General features: G+C 44.2%; 1 protein-coding gene across 1 annotated transcript in view; it reads right to left on the bottom strand.

Annotated features, from left to right (window-relative positions):
• Nucleotides 1-17,298, bottom strand: part of nrg3b (neuregulin 3b) — a gene marked incomplete at both ends in the record, with an annotated part of 427,460 nt that extends 410,162 nt beyond the window's left edge. Inside the window, one exon of the mRNA XM_084077627.1 lies at nt 16,389-17,298. Coding sequence (XP_083933753.1) covers nt 16,389-17,298 — 910 coding nt within the window. The remainder of the gene's footprint in view (nt 1-16,388) is intronic.
• Between the last annotated feature and the right edge of the window lie 407 nt (nt 17,299-17,705).

Below are 17,705 nucleotides of genomic sequence, written 5' to 3'. Positions count from 1 at the left end.
CGCTACTTAGGCGGAATTTACCTCCGTTGAGCTATGGGTCCCCTGGCTTATCCCATTAAGACCGGGAACGCATCTGTGTCATTTTTAGATTTCTTTTGCTATTCAAAAAATAGCAGATATACAAGCTCAAAGGGCGGCACAGAGTGCCACCCTTTGAGCTTGTAGACCTGCAATTTTTGGGGGGAAATTGTGAAAATGTGTGCAAATCTTTGAATGTGTATATTTTCTAGCAGTTTTAGCTAGTTTTAGTTAGCATCTAACAGTTTTCTGAAACACTGATGTTGCTATAATATCAGTGGTTCTCAAACTTTTTCATGTCAAGGACCCCCAAAAATGTATTTGGCCGCGGACCCCCAACTCAAAATATGTTGTTCCAGGGACCCCACAGAAGCAAAAATTTGAGTTAAAAAATAAAGTACATATATTCAAAGATTTGCACCCATTTTCACGATTTTTCAAAAATAGCAGATCTACAAGCTCATAGCGTGGCACTCGGTGCCGCGCTATGAGCTTGTAGATCTGCTATTTTTTTTAATAGCGTGTATATAATAAGTGTAAAATATGGATAAAGTGGTTACACAGATGCGTACCCGGTCTTAATGGGTTATGGCGGGGGTTTCGGATGTCACGTAAAAGCATGGAGATACACTCAATCACATATCTATTGCATTATTGCCACAGCGGACATACGCTCTTATAGTATTTCAGCATGGATGGCGGATTAGATTTTTGCTCACATTTAGCCTTGTTTTACAACCATGTTTACGTCCTCCTTTTTATTTATAGTAATTTTGCCAGTGGTGCAAAGTAACTAAGTAACATTCGAGGTATTTGTACTTTACTTATTCCAAGTATTTCCAATTTCCAATACTTTTACTTCTACTCCACTACATCTCAGAGGCAAATATTGTACTTTTACTCCACTACAATGATTTCAATACTTTAGTTACTAGTTACTTTGTAGGTTTTGATTATTACATTACATTACAGCCCTATATACATTTCGGCCATTTCAAAATAGCAGATCTACAAGCTCACAATGTGTCGCTATTGATCAGCTGTGATCGGCTGTTTTCAAAAGATGTTTATACATTTGAAAACTTGAAATGGGACATTGTGCATAATGAGTGCATGCTTTTGCTTCTGGTACTCAAGTACATTTTGAAATCCGGACTTTTACTTTTTCTATATTGCAGAATTGATACTTTAACTTAAGTAACAACTGTACTTTTTCCACCACTGCATTTAGCCTTGTGTCATTAATTACGTTCTTATTGTCTCCGCCAGGCCGAAAGGCATGGCGAGAGAGTATGTTTTACCCCCTGTCCGTCGGTCCATGTGTCCTGTCCTGTCCGTGTGTTACCAGCTAATCTCCGGCACCGTTGGCCCGGTCGCTGCGAAACTGTGCACACCCACTCCCTGGATGCCAATTCAGAACCTCTGCCCCAAAATGTTCACATGGGCCGGTTATAGCGCCACCAGGAGGCCGATTTGTGCAAAACACATTTACTCCAACAGATTTTATCCAAACATCACGCAAATCGGTACACAGTATCTCTATAGTCATGTGATCAAGACTGTTCTGTTTGATATTTCATATTCCGTCCTGATTGGCTAAGGTTGGCTTCCAAAGTTTGCAGGATTGGTCCGTTTTGAACAAAATGTCTCAAATCATGAACACAGCGTGCGATTTCCATGAAAACTTGCACGCAAATTCCCACTAGGCCGAAGAAGAAATGCCACCCTTTTCACATTGGCCTGTTATAGCGCCACCAGCAGGTCTAATTTAGTAAAACACATTTTTCCAACAAAATGCCTCAAATCATGAATGCACGCACATTCCCACTAGCCTGAGGAAGAAATGGCACCCTTTTCACATTGGCCTATTATAGCACCACCAGGTGGCCACAATAACCTACCTGACCTGGCGGAGACCTGTGCTCCGAGGAGCACTTTTTCTAGCTTATTTTACAACCATGTTTACCTCCCCCTTTTTATTTATGGTAATACTGCTAAGCCTTGTCTTTGTAAAGCAATTTGTAAATGAATGTCTTCAGGATAATTATCATTATCATCATTATTATTAGTTATCATTGGCATCACGGTTTGCAGTGCATTTGTTGTAATATTCATGGTATTGACCTCAAAGGGACCGTCCTAATTTGTATTTTTCTGCTGCAAAATTGGCTGCGTGAAGGTTTAAATTCAATTATTTCAAGAGATAAATTGGGTTATTAGATTGTATTGAACAACAAGGTTTCTCTGAGAATGTTAATTTTCTTGTTCTGTCTATAACAGTTACTGACGCCATGTTTAAATAGATGGATGTTTTAATCGGTGGTGAGAAAAAGTACTCAAATGTTTTACTTAAGTAAAAGTATCAAAACTGTAATGTAGAAGTACTCTGTTATAAGTAAAAGTCCGGAATTAAAAATGTACAGTAAAAGTACAAAAGTATTGGTATCAAAATGTACTTAAAGTACCAAAAGTAAAAGTGCTAAAATGTTTGAAAATAGCAGATCTACAAGCTCCCAACGCGTCGCGATGCAACGCGTTGTGAGCTTGTAGATCTGCTATTTTCAAATAGTCTACTGTAGGTATAAAATAGGGCTAAAGTGGTTAATGTGTGTTTTATAATATATAATTTATTTATAGTAACTAGTTTTCAAATAATTGTAGTGGAGTAAAAGTACAATATTTCCCTCTGAGATGTAGTGGAGTAGAAGTAAAAGTATAGACAATTGGAAATACTCCTAAAGTAAAAAAAATACCACACAATTGTTCAGATACAGCACTTGAGTAAATGTACTTAGTTACTTTACATCACCGCCATCGCTCATTCACAGACTCACTCACACACCAACGGCGGAGGCTCCTTGAGTGCATGTGCGTGCGTGTTTGTGTGCGTGCATGCGTGCGTGCGTGTGTTTGTGTGTGTGTGTGTGTGTGTGTGTGTGTGTGCGTGTGTTTCTGTGCGTGTGCGTGCGTGCGTGTCTGTGTGTGTGTGTGTGTGTGTGTGTGTGTGATCGTGTGCCTACAGCACACTGCACAGTTTAATATCCATATTCAGTATGAATATTGCATATGGCATGGACAAAGCCATTGACACTGCGAGCCACTTCCTCGACGGAACAGGATGTGAAAGTCCAGAGGACACTTGCCCGGAATCGGTTGTATGGAAGGAATGAGAAGAGAGAGGAAATCTGACATGGGAGATGAGGACCTCACAGGGCGGCTGTTCGTAGCTTACAGTGGAGCAGTGGGGTAAAGTAACTGAGTACGTTTACTCAAGTACTGCACTTAAGTACAATGGTGGCGGCGTGTTTTGCGTCACCTCGGTGCGCAGTCCCGCGCGCAAGCTTGTGAGCCCATTGGTCGAAACCGTTTTCACTAGTTCATGTAAGTGGCCCTAGTAGTTGCAAAATATGCGAAAAGTTGCAAAATATGCGAAAAGTTGCAAAATATGTGCCGCGTATTTCGCATATTATGCGATGCGATGTGCTATTTATGCGTTGCGATGCGATGTGCATATTATGCGATGCTCTGCGATGCACATATTATGCGATGCGATGCACATATTATGCGATGCGCCCTTTTTGAAAAAATATGACCCCCGCATCGCACAATCGTGTTTTTTTCTGGAGGGTCTAGTAGACACACTGCGCCACTACAGCGGAGCTAGTAGGAGGCGCACCCAAATAGACACTGCGGCACTACAGCGGAGCTATTAGGAGGTGCACAACCTACGTAGACACACTGCGGCGCTACAGCTGAGCTAGTGGGAGGTGCACCAGCTACTTAGACACACTGCGGCGTGACAGCGGCGCTAACAACACTGCAGAGCTCAATATCCGGACGCTAGACAGAAGGGAGTTAAGGCAACGGTTAAAGGTTTCATGACATTCAGTTTTACCACACATTAAAAGTCTTTGTCATGGTCCTTCAAACGTGTATAAAAACTCTTAACAAAAAATTCCACTCCAGTGATCCAGCCTTTTCAACTGCAATGAAAAAATAAATCTTTGCCTGTGGGTGTCGCTGTTGAGGGATTTGACTGTCAATCATCACCTCTGCTCCGCCCCCTCAAAGGAAAGGATAGGGGAGGGGAGGGGCGAGGAGGAGAGTGGGCGGGATTAATGGCCTGTGACTTCACTGCCCAAGGGCCAAGCTCAGATTACTTTTCAGCCTAATTATTCAGAAAACCCCATACCACAGAAAATCCACTGAATGTTCAAAGTTCCGATTTTTTTGGGTGTAATTGAGGTCATAAAACCCCAAAATTGAAAATAAATGTCATGGAACCTTTAAGGCAATTCAGGAGTCTCGCGTTGGTGTCTGCTCGTCCGCACTCTCGCATCAAGTTTCAGTGTACTTTACAATTTAACGTTTGTTCATACATACAGTAGACATGCAGCACGACACTTATCTTTCACATTTTGTCTGTAAGGTCTGCGACCATCTTCACCCGGATAAAAATGTGCTTCGGTCTCGAATATCTCCCACATCCCAGAGACCCCCACCACCTCCCCATCCTCCCCCTCCTCCTCCTCCCTCCTACGCCGTTATTGATCGCGTGGGCTCCGCTGGGCAGAGCGCGACACCAGCCACGGATAAAGGCCACAGGGATCAATTCCCTCTGAATTTTCAAGCCCTCCCCGTGCTGTCACTCATGGAGAACCATTCACTGTTCCCTACATGAACTCTCTCTGGCTCTCTCTTATCTCTGGTGGTGGTGAAGTTAGTGCTTCAGGCAGTACTGTAGTGTCTAGCTTATATGCTGTACGCTCATTCTCAGTGGTGGAAAAAAGTACTCGATTGTTTTATTTAAGTAAAAGTATCAATACTGCAATGTAGAAGTGTTCTGTTCCAAGTAAAAGTCCCGAATAAAAAATGACTTGAGTGAAAGTACAAAAGTATTGGTATCAAAATGTACTTAAACTACCAAAAGTAAAAGTACAAATATGTTTGAAAATAGCAGATCTACAAGCTCACAACGCGTCGCGATGCGACGCGTTGTGAGCTTGTAGATCGGCTATTTTCAAATAGCCTAGATATAAAATAGGGCTAAAGTGGTTAATATATGTTTTATAAGGTAATCCTTTATATCTGCAAAATAGTATGTTTTCAAATAATTGTAGTGGAGTAAAAGCACAATATTTGCCTCTGAGATGTAGTGGAGTAGAAGTAAAGGTATTGGACATTGGAATTACTCAAGTAAAGTGCAAATACCTCAAAATTGTACTTCAGTACTGTAGTTGAGTACATGTACTTGTACTATTTGTGCAATACATGTCCCATTTACATCAGTGGCTCTCAAAGTTAGAGTCCCGGGGACCCCCGGGGGTCCTTGAAAGGGTTCCATGGGGTCCCCATGCTAAGAGATTGATAGTTATGAACACAAATGGACCATCTATCTTTTGAGCATAAAACAGGTAGAAAGTGAATCATGCTACAACCTCTCCTTCTAGTCATAGAAGGACATTTGTAGATCTAGACATTAATGGACCCCCAGGGGGTCCGCAGAGTCTTTGTGATTAAGCCGAGTGTGTCTGGGGAGACAGAGGGATCCTCAGAAGCCGCTGGCCATAGATCTGAGCCTGACCTCCTTGGAGAGAGTGACAAACTGGACTGATATCTAGGGCTGCAAATATCGACTTTACTTTTAAAGGATGACTTCACCCATTTTCAACCTATCTTCATATAATAGATCCTCACTAATGCTCCTGATAAAATGGTGTGTCATTTTTTTCTACTCAGGCTGTGTCTCATAGGAGGGCCCTGGACACTTCAGAAACCCGTCTACCAGTGACATCATCGTTAGGAAGGTTTTTTTAACTTCAATATATATTTTTTTTTATTCCGATTTTTATTAACGCGAGAACAATGGCTTCCACTATATCATGCTAACTTTCCAGGAATAGAAAGCTACGTAGTTTCTATTAGCTTGGATTCCCCATCGATGATGTCACTGGTAGGCGGGCTTCTGAACTGTCCACAGCCAATTATATGAAGACAGGAATATTTTTATTATTAATCAAATAATCGAAAAATTACGCTTTTTTTTATGTTTTATATAAGAACAAATCAACTAACCACTTAAGTCCAATTTAATACTTCATCACACAACATTGTTGTGAAAAAATAGTTACAATAGCTGATCTACGAGCCCAAAATAGGGATTGATTACTAATTGATTATTTGATTCTTATTTGAGATTAACTGTTTCACCCCAACTGATATCTGTGTTATTCAATCCCTCATACATGCTATGCTGCCCCTACTGGTTTACTGTGCAAGATACATACTCGGAATAATAAACCAAAAAGTAACCCAGGGAGTCACATGTGATGAAATAACATGACATCAGAAAGAACAGGCCTCTTTGTGTGTGTGATCTCTACAGTGTGTGTGGTTTCCTGGGGAGAAACATTGGAATCTGCCTTGGCAGGATAGCTGGCTGCCTTTTGACTTGTTAACGTGTGTGAAGAATAACAACGATGTGTCGGCGAGGACGATCGCCATGGAGCCCCTCACAATCTAACAGAGGAAGACCCCCCCCATACAGAAGTACATTTACTCAAGCACTGTACTTAAGTACAATGTTGAGGTACTTTTACTTTACTGGAGTATTTCCAATGTTCCAACTGTTTACTTCTACTCTACTTGAGTTACTTATACAGCCCTATACATTTTGGCCATTTGAAAATAGCAGATCTACAAGCTCACAATGCGACACATTGTGAGCTTGTAGATCGGCTATTTTCAAAAGACTTTTATACATTTGAAAACTTGTGAAACGGCACATTCTGCATAATGAGTATGTTCTACTTTTGGTACTTTAGTACATTTTGATGCCACTACTCTTGTACTTTTATTCGAGTACATGTTTAATTCCTGACTTTTACCTGTAACAGAGTATTTCCATATTGCAGCATTGATACTTTTACTTGAGTAAAACATTTGAGTACTTTTTCCACCACTGCGCCTCACGACCTCAGAGAGGGAAATGGGCCTCCAGCCAGCCTCATCTCAATAGCTCCTCCACTCACACGCATCCAGCCAGTGCTGCAAAGTACAGTTACTCAAGTATTTGTACTTAACCACTTAAACCCTGTATAGTTGAGTCCCTCATGGCTCAATGCTAGTGTCTTTTCTGTTTTCTGACATTGTGGGGGAAGGTTGTTTTTTGGGGTGTAATAGGCTATATGCATAGCAGCCATATTGGACAGAAATTGGGCCCCTTCCTCGCTGCCTTCACAGGTGTTACCAATGATACTAATGAAGGCTCTGTTCCATTTCATGTAGCACAGTGGTTCTCAAACGTTTTAATTTCAAGGACCCCCATAACTCTGAGAGTGTACAAATGGAACCAAATGGAACCGGGAGGGTCCATTTGGTTCCATTTGCTTCCATTTGTACACTCTCAGAGTTACACCCTCTCAAGGAACCATGAGGGTCCCTGGGCTGGACCACACTTTGAGACCCACTAGAATTTCCAGTAACATGCACAATATCAGCACCCTGACTCTGTTTGACCAGAATGGAACAGAGCCTTCATTAGTATCATTGGTAACGCCTGTGAAGGTCAGCGAGGCCCAATTTTTCTCCAAAATGGCTGCTGTGCATAGAGCCTATTGAGGTCAGAAAACCTAAAAAAGAAAATATTAAAAAAAGAAAACAATTTGATGTCATGAAACCTTTAGGGCTCTGTACAAACATATTTTCAGTTTTCTGTTATTGTAGAGCTTGTCGACCTGCTATTTTCAGCGAAAGCTTTCTCCACAATACGGATGCTGAGGTTTAAAAATATGAGTATTTCTTCCACCACTCACTGTCAGCCGCCTACTGGGTTTCCAACACAAGGACCAGCGGGACTTGTCGTGGGAGATTCATCTAGAATCTAGATGAATCTGCCCGACGACAAGTCCCTGCTGGTATCCTCGTTCATCTGGATGAAGATGTACAGATAGGATAAAAAGTGACAGTCGAACTGTTTTATAACTGTCGAGCGAGCACGCGCATACTCAACGTGTATCGTTCCACAGCGGATTCACCTGCACTTTCATCAACCCTTTTTATCAAGGAACACTTTTTTGTTACTTCCGCCCAATTTCGCAGTGACTACAGAGGTGGTAAAAGTACTCAAATGTTTTACTTGAGTAAAAGTATCAATACTGCAATGTAGAAGTGCTCAGTTACAAGTGAAAGTATGTAAAAGTACTAAAATGTTTGAAAATAGCAGATCTACAAGCTCACAAGGCGTCGCGATGCGACACCTTGTGAGCTTGTAGATCAGCTATTTTCAAATAGCCTAGGTGAAAAATAGGGCTAAAGTGGTTAATGTATGTTTTATAATGTAATGATTTATATCTGCAAAGTAACTAGTAACAACAATGTTCAAATAATTGTAGTGGAGTAAAAGTAAGATATTTGCCTCTTGAGATGTAGTGGAGTACAAGTAAAAGTATAGACAATGGGAAACGCTCCAGTAAAGTAAAAGTACCTCAAAATTGCACTTGAGTACAGTACTTTGAGTAAATGCACTTAGTTACTTTACACCACTACAAATACTCAACGTGTATCGTTTCCACAGCCGAATTCGCCTGCACTTCCATCAACCCCTTTATATCAAGGAACTCTGTTTTTGTTACTTCCGCCCAATTTCGCAGTGACTACAGGGGTGCTATTTTTTTGATCACGTATACCCCTCGCGGGAGCCCATGCGGGGAGACAGGCGACACGAAGACAAAGAGGAAAGTGCGACAGAAAAAAAGAGTGGTTGGAGAAAATGGAGGGAGAGGAAGGAGATAATGACGTGAAGAGAAGAGACATTAACCATGGGGCGGTGAGGGAGAGAGCAAAGATTCCGGGTGACACATTACAGAGCCTCTAATGTCTTTCCCTCCGGGACACAGAGGGTTTCATTTAAGTTCTTGACCGTCTTGTGGGGGACGACTGGGAACGAGTTCAGTTGATGTTAAAGTCCTGCGGCTGTTTCCTAGAACACTGCGCCACCTAGAGGCCTCCTGACTCCACAACTGCGTGAGCCCGTTAAGACCGGGAACGCACCTGTGTCATTTTTAGATTTCTTTGGGCTATTCAAAAGTAGCAGACCTACAAGCTCATAGCGCGGCACCGAGTGCCGCGCTATGAGCTTGTAGATCTGCTATTTTTGAAAAATCGTGAAAACGTGTGCATTTGTAACTCAAACAGTATTGCTTCTAGGGATTCTACAAACTGTATTCTAAATCCTAACAGTTTAAAAAAAACAACAACAAAAAACGTATGTTGCGATAATGTGCTCAAACCTTTTCATGTCAAGGACCTCCCAAAATGATATGTATTTGGCCACGGGCCCCCATCTCGAAATGTTTTGTTCCTGGGACCCCCAGAAGCAAAGGTTTCAGTTAAAAATGCCCTATGAGCTTGTATATCTGCTATTTTTGAATAGCCAAAGAAATCTTAAAATGACAGAGCACACACAGGCTCTCTTACAAAACAAGCTTGCAGGTGAACTTGCGCGCCGTCGCAGGTCGTTTCATCGTCCGAACGCGGCGGCACGCGCATGCCTCTGATAACTATGCATTTGGACGTCTTCACCTGCTGTTGATGGTCGTTCTCAAACATTTTCCTGTCAAATTGATACGCATTTGGCCATGGAGCCCCATTGGAAATATTTTTTTGGAGAACCACTGGCTCGTGGCAGCTTCCAACTGGGAGCTTTTTTGAAAAATGACTGCCTCTCCACTCACTCTAATCAGCACTGTGCCTGAGTTGACTAGAGATAATATTAGCAGATCTAAGATGTCTCCTTCTTCCTCTGACGAGCTCGTCCTCGGAGGGTATGCGTATACACTGGAGCACAAACCCTGCCAGCAAAACACAAGACTGATCTGACTAAAAGTAATTTCCTGTTTACGGAATACATCAATATTTTAACGCCTAGCCTCAAGGACAGCAGACCTGAGTGAATGTTACAATACCATTGCAACAACGTGTCATAAAAAAACAATACGGAATAGCACTGAAATAATCAACGATGGGGAGATCCTCGGTTCTAAACGATAAAAAAAAAAGATGGTGTTCCAGCCACAGGCTAGAGGGTTGGGGATTGTGATTATGTTGTTTTTTTCCACACGTGACAAGAGACAGGAATACCTGCGTTCCAATTATGCGTGTCAACCATTGTTGATGTACTAGAACTTGAGGGTAATTATGCAGAGTTCAAATGTTCAATCAAATTCTGTTTATGTCTGCGCGAAACAACCCTACCACCGAGCTCCTATTGTCACCGATAAATAACACGCACAATCAGTGACTAGTCAGTGATTAGAAATACACTTCAAGGAATAATGTGCAGCACGCGCGTGTTGTCTTGAGGATAATAAGCATGGCCCTCGAGTTTCTTGAAGAAATAATGATTTCCGCTGAAGCGTCTTCATCCATTGGAAACTGAAACCATGGGACGAATTTAGAATGTTCATAAATAAAGGCATCTGGGGTTGGGTAAAGCTATGTCTGGAGGGAAAAAAAGCATTCATCTGGCTTTGTCTAGGGTTGCAAATAGATATGCAGCTGGCAAATGTGTTTTTTTGTGTCTGAAAAAAAGCAAAGCTACAAAACATATATAGTACTGTATGAAGTACACTGATTAAGTGTGCATAACATTAGTGTCAATTTAAACAGAGGTGACGATAGCCACCAAAATTGTGCTTTTGCTCACATTGATCCCCTTCATACTACCACAATAGGCTCTATGCACAGCAGCCACATTGCAAAGAAATTGGGCCTCTCCCTTAGGTCCTTCACAGGTGTTACCAATGACTCTAATGAAGGCTCTGTTCCATTTAGTGTAGCACAGCGGTTCTCAAACCTTTTAATTTCAAGGATTACCAGAACTCTGAGAGTGTACAAATGGAACCAAATGGACCCGTTCCATTTGTACACTCTCAGAGTTATACACACCGTAAGGGGCCATGTATAACCCCCTCAAGGAACCATGAGGGTCCCTGGACCACACTTTGAGACCCACTGGTGTAGCAGAGTGTTTCCAGTGAGCCAACATGCACAATATCAGCACCCTGACTCTGTTTGACCAGAATGGAACAGAGCCTTCATTAGTATCATTGGTAACACCTGTGAAGGAAGGAAGAAGAGGCCCAGTTTCTTTCCAATATGTCTGCTGTGCGTAGAGCCTATCGTGTATAACTTCACCATGAACTCAATTTGATTCATTTATTTTGGCAGACAACGGACTATCCCACGCATGCACATTTTACAGGAGTGCAGAAAAACATTTGAAATATGTTTTTGTTAGAAATTACTTCATATTCTGCGATTATATACTCAAATGCTTGCCTGTATCATTCACCTGAATGTCAGACCTCAGAACTGAAATCATGTACGTAAAATCAACACGTAAACATGAAAATAATGCATTAATATCAACTCTCGTTGAAATTCCTTGTGTTGTTTTTCATCACGCCAGATCCTCGCGGTAAAGTCTTTAATACTCGCCCGTTAAGCATTACAGTATGATTCCCTTGCTTCATCTGTCATGTCAAGTACATTAAAGGGATAGTTCACCCCCAAAATGACTTTCTTTTCTATCGATTCGCTTTACAAGTTCATGGCTCCATGGAGATTTTTTAGTTTTTGTCGCTTTACTAAGGTAATAATTTGATGACCGGCAGCGGTTCCGGTAGGAGACACAAAGAGTCTCCTTTGGAACCGCTGCCTACCGGTCCGCTGGTCATCAAATGTTTGGCTTAGGAATGCGACAAAAAACAAAAAAAATATCCATGAATTCATGTCTCCATGGGGTGACTAATCGATAGAATTTTTTTTTTTTTGGGGTGAAATATCCCTTTAAGCTCCAAATCATGTTAAAATAACCGAGTTTATGAGCTAAAGTGTCAGTTTTCTTCTTCTACTCTGACTGAACGATACCGGAAGCGGTGGAGCGGACAGAGCATGGACACAATGGAAGTTACGTCTCGCCTTGGCACGATTAAATGATTTTAAAACAATAATACATTTTTTAAAAAGGAGTTGGACGTACACGGTTCCCAAACGACAGCAACGCTAGAGACAATGGAAGGAATGTGTCACCTTGGCTCATGCTTGAGCTGGAAGCATTCAGATGCAATGCAGTCTGGGAGGCTTTTGACCACAGATTAGCGCATGAATAGAAGGAGAGAATGACAGTATGTCTTTTCCCTTTCAATGTGAAATTCTCCTTTTTGCAGGTTTTAATATTCACGTTCATTCTAAAAGGCAAGCGGTTCTCAATCGTTTTAATTCCAAGGACCCCCGTGACTCAGAGAATGTATACATCGGTACACTTTCAGAGTTTTGGAGCCCCCTCAAGGAACCCTGAGGGTCCCTGGAGTGGTGGAAGAAGTATAGATATTTGTTACTTAAGTAAAAGTAGCAATACCACAACATAAAAATGCCCTGTTACAAGTAAAAAGCCTGTGTTCAAACTGTTACTTGAGTAAAAGTACAACAGTATTGACGTCAAAATATACTTAAAGGTAGGGTAAGTGATTTTTTTTTTTTTTTAAAGGTTAAAGTACTATATTCTGATAGTAATCATTGCTACAGAGTGTTTGTTCGGTCACAGGGGTCTCTCCAGCTCTTTAGTAAACAGAATATAGTACATTTTCAGGTAGGTGACAACATTTAAGCCAATCAGGAGAGAGCACTGAAAATGCATTTTCTGTTTAATGAAGAGCTGGAGAGACATGGAGACTCCTTTTACTGAACAAACACTCTATAGCAATGAGTACTATCAGAATATAGAGCTATTTAACACTTATTTTAACCAAAGTAAATCACTTGCCCTACATTTAAAGTACCAAAAGTGAAAGTAAAGTAAAATAGCTGATGTACAAGCTCACAACACGTGGCGATGCGAGGCGTTGTGAGCTTGTTCTAAAGTGGTTAATTCACGTTCTTTAATATAATAATGTATATCTGCAAAGTACTGTAACTAGAAACTAAAGTTTTCAAATAATTATAGTGGAGTAAAAGTACAATATTTGCCTTGATGTAGTGGCGTAAGTAAAACATTTGAGTACTTTTCCCACCACTGCAGGTAGATTAAGTGTATAATCTGTGTAAATTGAATTAAAATTTAAACGGATTGAAAGAGGAGAAGATTCCAAGGACACACTGCCTTGGTTAATCTTTTTTTTAAAGCAGTGGAATGTCTTAAATACCCATTAACGTAGTATAATCCATATACCATGACCTCAAGTGTATTATTTCTTTTATAACACGTTACCAGTGATTAGTAGCCAGATTATGTGCCCTTGGGTAAAGCAGGTGTGGGATATTCAAGAGAGGGCGGAAAAAAAGGAACACTCCAAATATTTTCGCCCAGGGGCTTAAAAAGCGGCAGATTTCTGCAAGCCATTAGGTAATCAATATCCCTTGATTGGACAAAATGATTAGCAAGTTAGAGGAATATGAAGTCAAGTGAAACTTCCGCCCAAATGTACCGCATGATTCTTCGCCAGTTTCCATCGATTTATGAATGAGGGGGGAATGAACCTTCAAGGGCTTTCAAGTTTCCCGTCGTTAACGATCGCCTCCGAGTCATTTGTGACATTCAAAGAGCCATTTGCTGAAAAAACTGGACGGAAAATTGACAATTTGATAATTCACTTCTAGGGTAAAAAAAAAATCAGCCCTCGGGTCATGTTTTTATTACGGCATTCGTGATCAATGTTTTTTGAATCACTTTTCTGTGAGAATTATTCTGCATGGGGTGCTGCCGAATCATTATTCATCCGTTTATGCCCAACAAATGATACATCCCTATTGACTGCATTATTTAATGGGAGTTGCAGGGGAGACATCCTTTTGGTGGGTACTGAGAGAATACAGTAAATCTCAGTTCCTCGTGCTCATACAGACCCGTGGTTCTCAACCTTTTTAGGCGGTGACTCAACTGAATTGTAGGATTTGAGGCATTACATTTAGTTTGACTCGGTTCCACACAAATATTGTGAACATTTTCTACATTTTTGACTCTTTTGACAATTAATATTTGACAATGTGGCCATTGTTTGAAACATTTTTATAGTATAGTTTGTTGATTACTTTTGACACAGCTAATGGGCTCTATGACCAGCCGCCATATTGGAAAGAAATTGGGCCTCTTCCTTACTTCCTTCACAGGTGTTACCAATGATACTAATGAAGGCTCTGTTCCATGTCTGGTCAAACAGAGTCAGGGTGCTGATATTGTGCATGTTGGCTCACTGGAAACACTCTGCTACACCAGTGTGGGTCTCAAAGTGTGGTCCAGGGACCCTCATGGTTCCTTGAGGGGGTTCCAAATGGCCCCTTACGGGTGTGTAACTCTGAGAGTGTACACATGGAACCAAATGGACCTGTAAGGGTCCATTTGGTTCCATGTGTACACTCTCAGAGTTATGGGGGTCCTTGAAATCAAAACATTTGTGCTACACTAAATGGAACAGAGCCTTCATTAGTATCATTGGTCACACCTGCCCAGTAAGGAAGAGGCTGCTTTACTACTTTAGAAATGTGCACGATAACCTGCATACACTTACACTGTATGTTGGTTTCTTCACTGTCAAGTGAGCAAACAGTGTTGCACATTAAGCAAATAATCTGGGGACCCTCCCAAAATCAATTGTTGGAGACCCCCCCTGGGGGGGTCCCCAAATGATTTTGGGAGCGTCCCCAGGGGAGGGAACCACACAGGCGAGCGTACAAACGCAAACATGTCCCATTGTGCGACGAATAAGCAGGAAACCTGCCCCTCTGTACAAAACGCCAAAATGCGCCGGAAGATTCTCCGGGTTTGCCTCATTTACACCCTCTGCATCTTCCACAGTACAGGGTGTCTCTCTCCATCTGCCATCACTCCCTTTTCAAAGCTCCTTCTCTCTCCTCTCCTCTCTTTGTCATGCTGGCTGCATTCACCTCTTTCCTCTCTCTCTCTCTCTCTCTCTCTCTCTCCATCATCTGGCTCCTCTCTTCAGCTCCACTCCTTTTCAGAGTTGTTGTTTTTTTCTTTCTCTCCCCACACTCTTCCGCTTTGCCTTTCTCGTCTCCCTTAGCTACGCGGCCTATATTCGTTTTTTTTTTCTTTCCCTCCTAGCGAGCCCTCCTCTCCCTCTCCCTCTCCCTCTCTCTCTCTCTCCCTCTCTCTACCCCTCTCTCTCTCTCCCCGGTGAGAGATGGAGCCTGCAGTAGTGTGAGCTCACTATCATCCCATCTAAATCGGATGTGTGGCCTCGCTCTACGGTATCTGATCCTTCAGACGGGTGGAGGGAGGAGAAGAGCACCAACCCCTTTCGCCACCTCAACGCCTCACTGAGCCGCCCCGTCATTTGTTTTCACCCTAAAAAACCCTGCTGCGGTTATAAGAACACAAACGCGCCGCGGTCGGTCACGGTTCACGTCACACGACGTCTTCAAAAAAAATCCCCCGACAGGCAACGCGGTTTCCGATCGATCACTTGCTGCGTACTCTAGCTCTGTCGTATAAGAACCCTCCTCTCTTCCGCTAATGACGTGCGATTTGTGCAAAAGAGGGAAAAAAAGATCCTCTGGGTGGAAGATTGTTATCGTCTTAATACCGGAGTCAAAGATAAAGATGAGAGGGTGAAAGAAGCAGCGTTCATCCCCCTGCTATCTATCTGTGCTAATGAATATCTGTGTGGTGAATATCATGTTACTTGCACTCAGAGAAAAAGAAGGAGCTCATTCGTATGTTCCTGAACCGTGTCCATATGTGTGTATGAACCATATCAAATGGGCTAATCCTCTATCGTGGCTAATGAAGGATTCGGTTTCTTTCTTTTTTCGGTACGGTTAATGTGTGATAAGTGAAGCTATACTTCCATGATGGTGGTTTCTGCTGACCAAGCCCGATGGAAGTGCAGTTGTGAAACGCTCGGTTTCCAACACACGCCCACACACGCACACACACACACACACACACACACACACACACACACACACTACCACTACCGTAGCCCATATAACTCATGAAAGGGACAAATCTGAAGTTTGGGGGGGGGGGCATGACCCCCCTGCCCCTCCCTGGGATTGACGCCCCTGCCTTACAGTCTTTACTGTAACCCTTAAAGTTCCAGGCTCTGTAACCATATCAGAGTTACAGGCCCTTAAAGGTTGCCTTTGGACCCCCTGGAGGGCCCAAACGTTGAGACACAGTGCAGTAATAACCCACACATCCATTCCATGCACACACACACACACACACACACACACACACACACACACACACACACACACACACACACACACACACACACACACACACACACACACACACACAAACACCCACACACACACACAAGACGGCACATAAACTGGGAACTCACGTGTTCGGTAGCGGTGGTGCGGGCGCGTGGCGGGGCCCTTGGCCTGGCGCCCGTGGTTCCAGCGCGAGGTGGGCTTGGCGGCGGGCGAGGGCGGCGAGGTGGGGGGCTGCACTTTGGCGTTGGTGGTCTTCGCGGTAGCAGTGCCGGTGGCGGCGGACGACGTCGTCGGCGTGCCCCCCACGGCGGTCGTGGAAGTCTGTCCCGACTTGGAGCTGGAGGCTCCGTTGCGTCCGGAGCCGCCGCCGCCTCCTTTCTTGACGGCGGGCGGCGGAGGGGTCACCCGACCGGCGGCGGCGCGGGTCGTGGTCGTGGCGGCGCCGCCGCCGCCGGAGGGGGCGGTCTCGCTGACGCGGGTGCCCACGCGGTTGTGGAGGTGCGGCGCGCGGCCGTCTCCGTTGTTGGCGCTGCTCCCGTTGGCGCTCCCGTTGGCCGAGTGGTTGGCCGGCGGGCCCAGCAGCCGGGTCCGCGGCGCCGGGGCCGTGCCGTCGGCCGCCAGCGGGGTCGTGGTCGACACGGTCGCGGCCGTCGTAGACGCGACGGCGGTGCCGCCGCCGCCGCCGTCGGGGATGTCCGGCCCCTTGGGCACGGCGCTGGGCTTGGAGAGGAATATGGGGTCCTGCCCTCCGCCGATGCTCCCCTTGGGGTCCACCAGGTCGGTGGGCACGTAGTCCTGCACGGAGCCCACCACGATCCACTTGAGCAGCATGAGGCTGAGGCCCAGGCCCACGAAGCCCATGACCAGCGGCACGGCGCACAGCCACGTCTGCTGCCGGGGCCACACGGCGCACGGGCCGCAGCGCAGGGGTCCCCCTCCGCCGCCGCCGCCGTGGGCCCCCCGGGGGGACGACTGTTCGCTCCCGGGCTCCTCCAGCGTCATGGCCGCCAGCGCTATGCCCGAACGCTCGCTCATCATGGCGGAAAAAAAACGGTTCCTCGACTTTCGTCCTCGCGGCTTTCTCTGGTTTATATCACGTGTGTCGGGGGATCAAACCGGAGGAGGCCCGGCGACGACGATGGCGACGGGCCATGTGCCACGTGGTGCGGAAGGAACGCGGGGCATCTTACCTAAACGCCCACACGACACCCCTAGCTATACAGGGTAATTAACTATGTCTACACACAGGCACGCGCACACACACACACACAGTCAACACATGAGCTCACACGCACGCCCACATACACACACACACACACACACACACACACACACACGCAAGCACACTCACACACACACTCGACAGTAACCCACGGTCACGAACTAGTAATTAAAAGCTGCCCGAGCACACACTTGCAAGACAAGCAAATAAAACCACTCCT

The sequence above is a fragment of the Gymnoscopelus microlampas genome (assembly GCF_963454915.1).
Source record: "Gymnoscopelus microlampas genome assembly, chromosome: 14".
In the NCBI taxonomy this organism is placed as follows: domain Eukaryota; kingdom Metazoa; phylum Chordata; class Actinopteri; order Myctophiformes; family Myctophidae; genus Gymnoscopelus; species Gymnoscopelus microlampas.
The sequence above is the reverse complement of the archived record's forward strand: the minus strand, read 5'-3'. Positions and strand labels throughout refer to the sequence as shown.